The sequence below is a fragment of the Prenolepis imparis genome, unplaced genomic scaffold, assembly GCF_030444845.1.
Source record: "Prenolepis imparis isolate NDT839.2.m4 unplaced genomic scaffold, iyPreImpa1.0 SCAF_9, whole genome shotgun sequence".
Lineage (NCBI taxonomy): Eukaryota > Metazoa > Arthropoda > Insecta > Hymenoptera > Formicidae > Prenolepis > Prenolepis imparis.
This window is the reverse complement of record NW_028141167.1, coordinates 4157950-4173544: the sequence shown is the minus strand read 5'-3', so window position 1 is coordinate 4173544 and position 15595 is coordinate 4157950. Positions and strand designations below refer to the sequence as shown.

Genomic DNA, 15595 nt, shown 5'->3' with positions numbered 1-15595 from the left:
AGGAAACGTTTCATCAAATTTAAGATGTAGCTATTAAATTTATTTCTATTATTTCTGTAATTATCTGCCATAGTTAGTTTCTTTCTAACTTATATGGACATTTTATTTTATTTTATATTTCTAATACACATAATGCTAAGATGTTTTATATTTATATTATACTATTATGAATTTTAATAGAATCTGAAAGTTGTTTAGCTAATGTTCTTTCAGCAAAGCCCATTTCGAAGAAATTCATGATATATTTATATATATATATATATATATATATATTTTTAAAGTTATATATATTCATATACATTATTTTCAATAAATATCTTATTTTTTATTTACAAAATTTACTTACATGGTAAAAGCATTTTAAAGGCCATAACCTTCCATTACATCGTTTAATGACGATTTAACTTTGTCGGCAGCTGTGTTGACAAATTCTTCGACAATCTCTCTGAAGTGTACAGATTTAGGGACAGCAGCAGCAATAACTCCGTTAGGAATAGTAATTCCTACAATCAACACGAGCACGAATGCAAAAACTAAACTTGCCTTCATGGTGTAATTCTTCGAAATATTTAGTAAAGCAAGATTGAAGTTCTAGTGAAGATCGATTCGGTCTGTTCAACTTTATAGGAGAACTTGTGCGTAATAAAACTTTTATCTAAATAATAAAAAATTCTATCAGAAATCTTTATATCGCAGTTTAAGAGTATAAATATGATATTCATATAATAAATATTGTAGACATAATAAACAACTACATTTTATGCTCTCTGTAATCTATTGGATACTTCTTTACAGCAGAAATAACATAAAGTTGAAAATAAATATAAGATAAAAAATTGAAAATAAATTTTCATGTACGCCATAGATGTACAGTTTACAACGTAATTATTTCAGGACTTACCAAGAAACGCAGTCTATCTTATCAAGAAAAATGTGCCTCATACTGAGTCACGCGCAGTAAACAGTAAAATATTATTAGTGTCATACAAAAAATATAAATGTGTTGTGTATGACGAAATAATAATATAAAAAATTATTATCAAAGAGAAAGAAAAAGCTAGAGATAGAAGGATAGACAGAGGGGAAAAGGAAGAATTTATTTTATTATCTTTAATATATTTCCAAAACATTTATAAAGAATTATTAGCTATATGTCCACTTCCGAATATTTCAAATTTATTGTGTAGTTTGTAGTATGTATTTAAATAAAATAAAAAAATAATAAACATCTTTTTAAATAATTATTCGAATAACTTTTATTTGAAGAACTTTTTGTTTTTGAATAACTTTTGTCTTGAAGATATGAGCCATTTTGCGAGCATTATTATTTCCTACATTAAGAAAAAGAATTTTTAAAATCATATTCTTGTATTAATAACAACGTGTATCAAAATTTTTTTATATCTTTTTATGATATGTGGTAATATTCGATACTTTTTTAACGTTTCATCGTTACACGAAATTGCAATAGTATCCCAATTACGACATGACAGCTTCGAAGTTTTTAAGCAGCGCTCCGAAAGCTAACAGCAACATTTTTCAAGTGAAAAGTTCTGAAAAGTTTTCAGCCATGCTAGTTATTTTGAATAATTTTACGTAAATCATATTTTGTAATTTTTTATGAGAGGATGCTTATAACTTTTCTTGCCGATATCGGGTATGAAATATTATAGATTGCAGAAGATTACTAACTCATATTCAAATATTAAGATAACGAGGATATCGACACTGACAATGAGAAAGAAAAAAATAGTTGTAGTTATTATTGTAATTTATAGTTATGTTTTATTCTCTTTTTTTTCGGAGAGAATGATAAAGTTTTATAATATTAAGAAAAAATATATATATATGTATATTATATTATATAATTCATAAAAAAGAAAGTTTATGAAAACATAATATTCTTTCTCTTTCTCTCTTCGTTTTATTTATTTTTTTTATATGTACATGTGCACTTAGGAGCCTTTTTTTCTATCCAACAAATTACCCTTCGATCTTTTGCTATTGAGAGAACGTAATATGCAAGTTAATTAGTGCATAGATGTCCACTGCGGTGCAAACACGAGCTCGATGCATTTTCATGCATACATCTCTGCCCTATCTCTCTGTGTCTGTTTCTCCTCATGTGCTATTGAATTAATTCGCACGCCTAGCTTTGTGCAGTATCTCTGTGATATCAGAAGCACGACAGCATGACCCGAGGCAGAGCGCAAACTTCTATTGAAACGAAATTGAACGAACGAACGTACCAAATGCTATCGATCCCACTGTTACGTCTGTTAGGTCTCATTATTGTATCTCTGCGAGAATGCATCATTAAATCCAGCCTTTTGCTGTTTCGTTTGCAGCCCCGCCGCGCGTTTGCACTCCTTCGATCGCGAATCCTCCTGTACCTGGACGCATCGCGATCGGCACGAGATCGGAATGAAATTTTTTTCCCTTTAAAATGTTACCTGTGTGCGCCCGACGGCGGCGGATACCTGTAGGTCGGCCGATTACAAAGGAATCAGCGGCGAACAATTGGATTTCTCTGCTCGAGCAACCAACGTCGCATTCCCGAGGGCGAAGTTCACGGGCGCATCCAGAAATTCGATTGCCGCATGAAGGAGCAGCGCAGACGAAGGACGATACTGCAGATTTTGCCGCAGCGCATTATCCGACAAACATTTCTCGTAACGAGTCTCGACAATTTTTTTTGCGTAATCGTCACGTCAGCAGAATCGCATAATTTTGATAGGAAAAATATACATATATCTCATCTCTCTCGATCGAGAAAAAAAAAAGAAAATCAACGATATTTTAAAATTCATAAATTTGAGATAAGTCATCAAAATTTATTACATTCATATTTGTAGATATCGAATGCAGCCTTAACTCTATTTATTTGTTCGATACAAAATTACATTAATTGCAAGTTGCGCTGCAGTTGACCGCCGGCGTTGCTAAATACTAATTGCCACGCAACTCGTATCCGAGGCAAGATTGTGGATGAAGGGTACAGTATATACAGCTACCCGCCGCCCTCTCCTCATTATTGCAACAATTGATTCGAAGCTCTTCGTCCGTGTAATATTCGATATCGCACCCGCCGCGCCGATGTTCAATCTAAATCCAGCAGTTTCGATCTCGATTTCCAGCCTCGACCCTCCAGGGACGAATAATCTCTCAGCTGGACATTAAAAGCCAACGGCAGTGCGTTGCGACGATCGGACGATGGACCCCGCGGCACACGATGGAATAGCTCCCTGGTGACCCCGTTAGAGTCGCATTCATCCCCTAGGAAGAGCGAGATTGCGCGGAAACCCCAGTGCTCGACCCCCGCGCGTAATTTCGTCATTTGCTCGACTTTACGAAATTGCGCTTTTTCTTCTCTACGCCGGTTGTATTATTCGACGAGAGGGACGAACCGGAACGCTTCGTCAAGTTGACGCTTTTAGAGAAGAATTAATCAAATGAGCATCGTATCTGTAATGGTTGTTCTACGATTAAAAGACGAGAGAAATAATACGGTGTAATTAAAGATGTATATATATTTATTCTAATAATAATTTTTTATTTAGATAAGTATTTTCGTAATTTATCTCAATTTATCTCGAAAGTATGATAATCATATGTTCTCCAATCTCGCGAACACAAAGTGTTTTTATTTTTCCAATATATATATTTTTTTTCATATTATTACACGCAGAAAGGCCAATTTTTTAAATGCAAAATTAAAGTATAATCTTTTGGATACATCTTGCAGAGGAGAAATAAAAATCTCGTCTTATTTTACTCTCTGAAGCGTTTCACGAGCGAGAAACGGCGTAATTTTGATAATTGCCACTCATTACGCACGTACACGCGTATGCAAAACGGCGGACGACACGCACAACACGTGTACTCTGTACGTATATAATTTTTCCGGTACTGGTTCACCTCTTCTATTCTCTTTTTTACGCCGGGCGTGGCGTTCCAAGACTGCATCTGCAGCACGCGAATGCGTCCCTCGAGGGCTCATCAAAGCATCGCGCTACCCAAACGCACCTTGCACCGTATGCACCTTCCTCTGGTTTCTGTAATCTCGATCATTACCCATGATATCGTGGCTCGTACTTATATTGTATACCCTCGTTCTCCGAGATACTCGGTATTTCTTTATTATCGTGCCATTACGCGAAATTGCCGCAGATAGAGCTACAAACTTGACACCGCGTCTGCATTTAATGCATTTTAGCGGGAAATCATGGAAATTTTTATATATCATATTCTATGAAGATGAAATATAAAACGAGCGTTTCTCTTACAACTGATATGCGATTGTGTGAAAAATATTGATCGAGTCATCTTTATTTCACATTGTTGAAGAAACGAAGCTTTTTCTCAATCATACGTAAAATTGTATTAATATTTTATAAAATAAAACGCAAGCAAGGATTTGCCTAGATTTCGCGAAAGGACAGATGTGAAAATTTCATTTATACGATTTTAGTCTTTATCTATTCATAGATTATGTAATGTAAAAGGAGAAATGCGAACAGAAGAGTATAAAAATATATGCTTATCAAGCGCTATATTCGAATCAGCAGATGCATGAGAATCGATATCGTCTTGCGGAAAATTCGCGGAAAAGTTTTTGCGAATCAGAAAGCTGGCTCCTCGTCAATTTTCTTTGAGGTCAAAGCGCCGACTCGAAAATTCCGCGACTCAGTCAGTCAAAGACCAAAGGCGAGAGAATTTCATTTACGTCGTTCCGTCGTTCGCTTGCTTGTCCGAACGATGTAAAATTTTCCAAGAACGAGCCAATCGCGCGTATATATCTGCGTTCCGTTCAGGTGCATAAGGGATGGAGAGGATCGATACCGGAGCGTATATACAGTATCGTGGAAAATCCGTGGAAAAAAAAAATTCGGGGAGGGATCGAGATGCCCTTTTCCCGAACGACTCTCTTTGAAGTAGGACCCGGAGCCTTCCGAGATTTCAGGATTCCGGCGCCGCGCTACCAAAAGAGCGAAAATTTCACTTACGTCGTCGATCTTGGCTTATCCGGGCCGCGTAAAATTTTCTGGAAACGAGTATACACATACACACACAGACATACATACAATAATCGCATATTCGAGAGAACCCAGGTGCACCATCGCCTTCCTCGTGGACGACGATCGGCGGCATGTGAGGAGAAACCGGGCATTACCTTTCCCTTCCAGCCCTCTCACGTGCCGTCCCTTTTTCTTCGTTCCGACATATCGGGCACGATTTTTCAAAGCGACTCACGTCCTCTCAATGTGTGATATGCCTCTCAAGCTACACGAAGCCGAGGGAGACACGTACGCGCGCCGCGTGCGCGTATCTTATACGCTCAACCGGTGCCATATATATATTAATGCATATTATACATACGGGGTATTCCATAGAGAAAGAGAAAAAACCAATGAACCTTTTTATCTACGGATTTTTTCAAAGCCAAATGTCGAGGTTTTTCCTTGACAGAGAACATCAAGGGGCCGAAAGAGAGGTTGGTATCTTCGATTGAGAATGTAAGATTTTTTCGAGAACAAAGCTTCAAAAATATGCAAATGAATAATTAAATATCTTTTTAACTAGTTCCAAGTTGCTCAGAAAATGCACACGAAAGATGGTTCTTTATACTGAAGAAAAAACCACATGTGTACCGCCAATTTTCGTGGATGACAGATAAAAGAAATTCCAAGTCATAATAATTAAAAGTAGCTTAATCTACATTGTTTCAGAACTGCTTCTTTCTAATTAGTAAGAGTCTAATTTTCTCTTTTCGAAAAAAATACAAAAGAAAGAAAACATTATGTACACGTATTATTACGCTGCAAAAATCTCACAAGAAAGAAAGTAGAATAGCAGTAGAGCTTATGCAACAACACGACATAGTCCTGTCGAGTCGGCGCTTAAGCAAATATTGCTCGTGTTTGAAGCGTGTAATTCAAGCGACAATACGATCTCATCGTAGCGAATGCACGTAACTAGAAGCTTTTCCTCGGTACGCTCTTTTGTCAAGATCATTGTCGTTCAGAAAAGAGAGAGAGAGAGACGCGCGCGTGCTGCTTTCTACAGATAACGTCGGATGTCTGCAGATAATCCCGTGTTGAATGCCCCCGTCATTCGACGGATGGAAGAGCATGAAAAGTATATTCTAGCCCCCTTAAAGATTTTCTTTCCTCCGTGTGAGAGCGTGTTTCGAGTACTTTTGTACGACGTTACACAGGCTACACCATATTTATCCTCGCCAGATCATCAGAAATATACCGCTTTGTGCTTTTATCATTATTCATGCTTTTCGAGGAGGCAAACATAATAAAATATAAGATGTAAGTCAGGATTATATTTTTTTAGCAACAGATATATGTTCGTCCAAGTGATAATTTATTTTATACAATATAATTAATAACAGCTACGCGCGCGCACACACACACACACACACACACACACACATGCACACGATGCACACATCATCATAATGTAAAAAATGATTCTAATAAAAATGCAAACTCCGTTGCCATCTCTTTTTGTCGGAAGTCTTGTAGCAGCATAGTCACGCGATAATTACACACGTTTTTCAGACGCAGAGGCGATAACGGATGACGAATTTATATGAAGCAAAATATTCCCCTGAAAACATATTTTCGTTCTTACAGCTAATTATAAATTTCTAAATACAATTATGAATTTCTGTATTAAAAAATAATTGATAAATAATTATCATATATTTGCTCATTCTCGATAATATCGAGAGAAGCTTCGTCTCTGCATTTTTACGCGATATATTGTAATGTATAATAGTACAATTTTTTTAAAAACGCCGCGAAATCTATAGTAATGTTTAAAAACAAAAAGTTCTGAGATGCTTTCAAGTTATTTTGAAAATATACAAAATATCATTATTAATGTAAAACGTTTCATCAAGTGAAATGTAGCTATCAAAATTTCATAATTTTTATGAAATTAATTTTACTAAAATTTGCTACAGTTAATTTCTTGTGTGTGTGTGTATCTTATTTTTACATTTATCAAATATATATTTATATGGGATTATTACAATGGGAGGAGATGAGGTCACTTCTCTTCCCTACTTTCAAAGTGCGTAAATGTATTAACTGTAGTACATTCTCCTTTCAATTTATCAGGAAGTGGAGAGTCATTTACAGCGTTAATAGGACATCCAGAATTTCATAAAGCACATCATTGAAGTCTCCAAACTTTAGCAACTGATATGACTTCACTAGGAATAATTATTTCTAAAATCAAGACAAGCACAAATGCAAAAGCTTGCCTTTATGATTTATTTCTTCGAAATACTTATTGTTAGAGAAGTTATTGATAGAAGTTATATTCGATCTATTTGATTTTATAGGAAAACGTGTATAATAAAATTTTTATCTAAGTAATAAAAAATTCTATCATAAATTTTTATATTGCAGTTTTGAAGTGAATATGATATATATATGATAAATGTTGTAAACATATAATAAACGACGATGTTCTTAGTGTGTGTAATCTATTTGAACATTTTCTTTACAGCCTGCATATATAAAATAATGATTGATAATAATTGTCATAAACGCGTATATTTTATTATGTATTATTTCAGAACTTAGAAAAAAAGATAATTTCGTCACGATTTCTCTTATCAAGAGAGACACATGTTTCGCACCAAATCGCAAACAGCGAAATATTTCTTACTAATGTTGCAAAAGTATATTACAAATTATATATATTGTAAAAAATATCTATCTGAAAGATAGAGATAAATTAAGAGACAGAGAGAAAGAAAAAATTTGTTGCATTACCTTTTGTATTATAGATACTTTCGAAATTTATAAAAATTATTAAATATTAAATATATATTTAAACTTGTGTGTCATTTCTTTTTATCAAAAGTCTTGCAGTATGCATAGTCACGCGTTTAATTACACGCGTTTTTCAGATGCAGAGACGATGACGGATAACAACATGATGACAAATCTATTTTTGCGATCGTACACGTAAAACTTATATGCGCGTAGACAGTGACAGATGCACAGCTGACTGAGAGATCGTATCTATACATCGCGGTCTTTGATTTTCCGCAGCTGCCGAATCGCTCCGCGAAATCTCAATTTTTGTACGAAGGTAAAAGTGAAAGAGGGTAAAATCACCATGTCAAAGGCAAGCATATTCGCTCTAGCGCGGGACCGAGTGATTTATATTGAAATAACACCGTCAGGTAAACGAATAGATTGACGGATAAGCCGGCGTGCGAGTATGCGTTTGGCGCACGTATGTATATATCTGCACACGCATGTGTATGTTTTATATCGCCATGTGTACGATAGATATATATCTCTCTTCCCGCGAAAAAGTGGCTTGGCAATGTTCGAGCTCGTTGAAATAGCTCGAGAATTGCCTTGAGAAGGATCATCCCTATTTGGAAGTTGGATGAAAATCTCTCGTTTTCTTCAAGACGTTCTCGGAACGTATCGCCGATCGGAAGATGACCCGAGGTCTTAGAATTGGCATTGATAAGCCGCAATATCGAACTGGGCGGAAAACGGATTTAAAGTGGATCCAAAGTGACATATTTAAAGATACGGCTCGATTTATTTCAGAGAAAATAAATCGACTCGGGTACTCTCGAACCAGCTTAGCGAAGATAAAGTACACGCGCGTGTGTACACGAGATAGCTCAAAGTTCCATCCACGTAATTTTCGGATGAGTATGAATGATGAACTGAGTTTTGATCGTGAAATTTTAATTGAAAGTATATATATATATATATATATATATATATATATATCTCTCTCTCTCTATTTGCGAATCGGTTTGAAAGCTAGAAGGCGCTTGTAATACAAATATATACGCATTAGATTCTTGCTCTTGCTCGTCTATATACAGGGTGTTACAAAAGCATCGGATTTGCTTAGCACCATGCGATAGAGAATGAAAATCTAAGAAGATTTTTCCTCAATGAAAATGTCGAGGCATCAATAATTTTCGAGTTATAAGTGATTGAAAATGAAGGGCTTTTCGCAAAATAAACTTTATGGAATTAAAATATTAACAAAATTGCATTCTTCAATTAATTTCAGGTCGAGTTTAATTTAATAGAATTTTAATTTAAGGCTTAGTTACTTAAGATATATGATGGCAAAAATTGGGAACTTGCAAAAAATGATGACCTTCCTCGACATTTTCGTTGAGGAAAAATCTTCTTAGATTTTCATTCTCTATCGCATGGTGCTAAGCAAATCCGATGCTTTTGTAACACCCTGCATATTATTGCACAATTACATAGAGAGAATTTTCTCTTAGAATTTACTCTGAAAATTATGGTAATCGTGGGACAATATGGTATGGAAAGAATTTTACGAGAATTTCTCTGATTAATATTTATCACAAGAAAAAATAATATCTATCACGATAAAATATAAAATATGTTTGATTAATTTTACTAAGTAGTGTAGTAAAATTAATCAAACATATTTAATATTTTATTGTGATAGATATTAATCAGAGAAATTTTCATAAAATTCTTTCCATATCATATTGTTCTACGATTACCATAATTTTCAAGACAAATTCTAAGATAAATTCTCTCAGTGTGTACATAGGCCGAAATTAATTTTAAAATGCGAGATTCTCTAAATGTCGAGACTCTCTAAACTCTTCACTAGCGAATAATGGCATTCCTATATATTGCATGTAAATTTCTCACTTGCAGGTACGCGAATACATGGGACGAGAGAATGGGAAATGCACATGCACACAGATACGAATGCGAGGCGGATTGGGATACGACTGCGGATACAACCTGGCTGTTAGTTTAGCTCAGTTTAATTTAGTTTAGTTTAGTCAATAGAGCTCAGTCCCGTTATTGTATCCCGACGCTCGGCGTATCAGCGAGTACCGTAGGACCACCCTCTTCATTTGCATACCGGGTGTGTCCGCGTAAATACTAGACTCGGAAAAGTCTGCCCTTGGCACATCAAAGGGATGGCGGCGCGAATTAACACCCTCCCATCAGCGCGCAACCCCCATCCCGCCTGCAAACAGAACCGACGAAATATCGGCTTTGAATGTCATTGTTGCGCGTTTAGAAAGATTGCATCTTGGAGCGCGTTGATAAAACGCGGTTGTCACCGCGACTCTTGATGAAGAGCTCTTCGCGGGCTCTCTTGAGATAAAAGATATTCTCGAGTTAAATGAAAGTAAAATAGACAGTCGTGCTTCTTTTCGGAAGGACTTATATTCACAAATATTAGATATTTTTATCGTCTATTAGAACTGTACGCATTTTTATTAAGTTAATAGATAATATACATGTCGCAAAAACATCGCTTTGCAATTCACCGTTTACAAAGAATCACATATAAAATAGTTCATTCTCTGTGCAGCTATTTTATATTTGTATATACACATATATTTAGTTCCACTTAGCGATAAAATGTATGCAAGGATTTTTCAAATGTTGCGAGCCGCATATATAGTTCAAGGAACAATGCAAAATGAGTGATGCGAGATGGCAAGTCATTGCTTATCGAGAAAATAATTTCGATTCATTATAAATACTACAGACAATTTTCAATAAAGTATTGTAGTACTATCTCTATAATAAAAATCTCAATGCGTTGCGATCAATATGTTGCGATGAAATCAATGAGTAATTTTGGACAATATAGACAGTAGACATAGCTTTGAATTATATATTCTACTCTATTAAAGTCTACAAAAAAGAAACGCATATCAAGATTTGTATTATAGATTAATTCGGCAAAAAGTGTTTAAAGAATTAGGAATTATGAAGTATCTTGTTAAAAGCATTATAGGATGTTTCAAGATCAAATATCAATTGTCTGACCTGAGTATCCGATAATTCGTCCGAGGCGGACATATTGTCAAGAGTCTGTAGCCATTCAGCAACTTTTTCTTTACCATCAAAATCGCTTGGTAGTATACTGAGACGGTTCATAGTGTCCATGAGATCCCTTAAATCTGGATGTAACTGATCCATGGCTTTAATTTCCAATCGTAGTTTATCCATAAGTGTAATAAATAATGAAACAATGTCTGCGATGCATTTGGAGGTGTTGCCCTTGTCATCTTTTATCGTGATCGGTCTGTCCTCTTTGATTCTCTCGAGTGCAGCTGGACAATCTAACCGGAATGCTCTGGTGAAAGAGTCAATTGTCGGAAACTGATCGCTCTGTACCTATAATGAAAGATTAACTTGTTACAATTAATTTTCTTGTAAAAAAAATTTATTTTTATATAAATTGTTATAATTTAGTGTAATTTATATATAAATTTATTTATATATAAACATATTATATACATTATATTAAGAAATCCAAGAGTATACAACTCTAGCTTCACACTCTGCATACTGACCTGTTTAAATGCTGCTCTATATTGCACTAACAATTTGCTGCATGCTGCTGTGTATTCCTTTGGCGTCACGCAGTCCCTGATGTAAGCCTTTTCCAAATGTTGCAACGTATTCACCACAGCATACAGATCCGCTTGATTATCATGCTTCTCTCTTTCCCGGGCATTTTTATAAAGCTTAACTTCCTCATATAATTCGGGTCGATCTTGAGCTATCGACATTGTTCTAAAACTGTAAGAAACATATCTAAACAATGCTTCTTCAAATGTTCTTCTAAGTTTGGTTAGATTAGGAACAACATAGATTAAAGTAATCGCATGCTCATTGTTCGTACAAATTTCAATTACTTTTCCAAAGCAAATGTCTCGTCGATTAAAAAAAAGACATAGATTAAACTTGAACTACGTAATAATGTAATAAGTTAATGATACATTTAAATGTCAAGTGACTTGACACATCAAAGATAAATGTTTTGGAAAAACATATTTTATTACTCACTTTTATGATAGACAGCAGTAGATATTGTTAATTTCACTCGATTGTTGACGATAAAAATTACGTAAATTATATTAAAATGCTAGAAATAATAAGTTTTAAATCCGTTTGATAACCAAGCTTTTCACGGAGGAAAACACTGATGAATCACACGAAATACAGAGCCATCTTTAGTGAGAAACCAATGGTCATGTGACCATGCGAGAGATCGCGATAATCGATTTACTTCGTGAATTAAATGGGTGTTTCAACAGTTTTATAACATTTTACAATTTATTCTCAGACAACTTCATTTTGCGAATGCATTATTTTTCGCATATGTATCAAAAAGAAGAACATACAAAAAAGTGAGTCAATTTGCATCAGAATATATATAACATTACAAATATTATAAATTATCTCTTGTCATTCTTTAACCAACTATAGAAACTATCACATGATATACACATTTGATTCAAACAACCATCTTACATGAATAAATCGCAATTGCATTTCTATGTTATATCATTGAGAGATTCTGTAGTAATTAGTAATTATACAACAATTATCACAATTATATTACTAATTAAAGTTGTAGATAACAGTAGCATTTGAGAAACATAAACAGTTATTATAACAGCTTAACTGCGCTGTATAAATATCAGAATTCTCTCCAATAACACATATACTTTTCTAAATCAAAGAGAAATCTTAGAAATCAAATATTTGTTGCATTACGTCAGGTTTTTCATTGCTAGGCTTTCTCGCGCAGAATGGAAATTCTCTCCCTTCTTCTATGCAAGGACAAGTAAACTCTTTAACAATTAATTTCTTACATTTATGCGAATTATCCTTATTTCTAATAATATCAGGTACTTCGAGATTGTCGTTTATACTTATGTATGTTGCTCCCAAGGTAAGATTGTCCTTGTCTAAGATGTCCCAAGGCGGATAGACATTTATCACAACTTGCGACATCATTTTTAATGCACCGACTATATCACAGACTAACATAATTGTTATATTCCTATGCAAGGATTCCTTTGGTTGTGCTTGAACATTGTGCGATTCCGCCTCTTCGATCTCTATGTCACATTGCAAGAGATTAAAAGGATCCTCGATCAGGGTACCTTCCAGAAACTGATTGCCAAATTGCTTTGTAGAGTTGCGTACAAATACGCTAATGAACCGTGCTGACGTAGCGTCATGCTCCTTATTCATTCGATGACGCCATATACGAATTCCAGATATTTGTGCATTAATCAAAGACTGCAGTTTTGCAACCATGCTTCCTCTGAAACAAGAATGCAACAATAGAATTAATAGAAATCGCATTTATGAAACTGCATTTTCTCTATACTTACTTTTTAAGCCTGCGACGTTTTTTTCCAGAGTCTAATAGATGCGCATATATACTTCTGTCTGGAGACTTCTTCGATGGAGTAGTTATCGTGCTAATAATGGCATCGGTTTGAATTGACTTGCTATCTGTCTTCTGGGTCGTTTTATTGAAAGATGGTACCTGAGAGATCTTCGCAGACAGTGGTGTATTTTCATTCTGTATCACTTCGATTTCTGAAGAATAAGTTTTGTCCAAGTCATCGGCAGCTAATTGTAAGAATGTAAATGATTGTCTCGAAGGGATCAAAGACTTATTGGGTACTGAAAGCTGAGATGTTTTTGTAATTTCTTGCGTATCGGTATCCTCTATGAAATTGCTCAGATTATTGTTGCTACTGCTTTGTATATTGGAAAGTTCATTGTCTTCATCATTTTGGCTATCATCACTTGTATCTATTTCTATATTTGGAATATTCTTATCAGTGTTATCACTCGAACTGTCTTCAAAGTTCGATCGATCTTGTATATTCAGAGATAAAAATGTCTGTCTATATTTTTCTGAACTTTTTTTTGCTTTACTTAAGAATGAAATTGTTTTAATTTTGCCATCCAAATTCTCTTTCAACTTGTCATAATCCGTAGATATCTTTTTCAGAATACTATGATTATTATCAAGTTCTATTATTGGATTTACATGTGTACTTGTGACTTTATTGCGTAACTTTAAACGTTTTGGAGAAATGCCATCCGGTCCATGCTGCAATTTTCTTCGCTTCTTGCTACAATGTGTATCAAGGACAGGAGACGTCTTATCAATCTTCTCTACACAGGGTGGTGTGCATTGGGTCTCGCTTAAACGCTCCTGTTGGCTCTCGTTCCTCTCTTCATGTTTATAATCCAGTCTAGATTGCATCGTACAGTTTGCAGAATGCTCTGCGTTTTCCCGGGAATCCACATTATTCACTGTTTTTACTGTAGCGTGCCTATTTATACCGATCTTTCTCCTAGGTCGCTTCCTGCTGCTGACGAGTATCGGCGATCTCTTGGAGGTCTTAGTCGACGATGTCCCAAGGACGGGGGACGATTGGGACAGATCGTCGCTCGATTCGTCGTTCGTCCCGTGAGTCTCGAGCCACGTGCGCACGTAATCCCTCTTCTCCGTGCACGGTATGTGAGCGATATTTTGATCAACCATGAGGGTGTGATTTGATGTGGAACGCTGCTCCGCGACGTCGAGCTTGAGGATCGATTTCCCAAATTTCAAGCGTCTCACGTGCCTCGGCTTGACGTCGTACGATGCATCTCTGCTGGAATGACCGCAGCTCGATTCTATGCAGTCCGACATTGCGAATAAATCCAACTGTATATAGCTCTTATTTTGTGGCGCAAAATTACACAATCGCGACGCATCAACATCGACGTAATCGTATGTATCCTCCTGGGCGTCGCCATCTTGCCGTTGCCATGACGATCAGTCTGCATCTCCAAACTGTTGCGCCCAGTTCTAAATCGAAAACTTGAGCAGGGGGATATGCATGAATAATCAATCATTTATATTTGAATATTGTTTTTTATTAACTCGATTTATCTTCTCGATTGTAATTGATAGAGTTTACTTACTATTTGATCATTCTTTCGTATGTTTCTGACATAAAATTGCAAGATTTCATATTTTTTAAACATATATCAGGTGTCCCATTTTAAAGGACCCACTCAAATATCTCATTGTCAGAAACACTGCGTTAAATCGAAAAATGTTTCCTACAAAAGTTGTAGGGTTTCGAGGGGGACATAACATAGTAATATTTATTTGACCTTGGGCGGCGTCTCCAAGGTTAGTGAAGGTTAACCTTAAGTGAAGGTGAGAATGAATTTTGAAGAAAATAAAAAAATGCTTCAGATAAAAGTTGTTCAAATTAATTAGTAGAAAAAGATGTTATAATAAAAAATATGGGTTTCCATTTAAAAAATTTATTCTCACCTTCACTTGACCTTGGAGACGCCGCCCAAGGTCATATGAATATTACTATGTTATGTCCCCCTCGAAACCCTACAACTTTTGTAGGGAACATTTTTTGATTTAACGCAGTGTTTCTGAGATATTTGAGTGGGTCCTTTAAAATGGGACACCCGGTATATATGTGTTTCCTCAGTGATACTTTATTATTATCACATCAAAAGAAATCAAAAGAATCCGCAATTTTTAGGAATCAAGATTACAAAGATATTTTGTTAATAAATTTGACTATGCATTAAGTCGATTCATTAATTCGGTAATTAAATTTTAAAATAAAAATATGTTATAAAAATTTAAATAATAATGTATTATAATATAATTATAAATATGTTAGCTAATGTTATAAATATGTTATAATGCCTTACCTGCGATTAATATTTTTTGACAG

General features: G+C 35.2%; 1 protein-coding gene across 1 annotated transcript; it reads right to left on the bottom strand.

The window, feature by feature from the left end:
* Positions 1-10263: 10263 nt before the first annotated feature.
* Positions 10264-14646, bottom strand: Vps28 (vacuolar protein sorting 28). The gene is made up of 4 exons (XM_083046588.1): positions 13214-14646; positions 12565-13143; positions 11378-11606; positions 10264-11198 (listed from the first exon to the last, which is right to left on the bottom strand). Exons 1-4 carry the CDS (start codon positions 14533-14535, stop codon positions 10779-10781), a joined length of 2550 nt encoding a protein of 849 aa, XP_082902714.1. The 5' UTR covers positions 14536-14646; the 3' UTR covers positions 10264-10778.
* Positions 14647-15595: the final 949 nt, after the last annotated feature.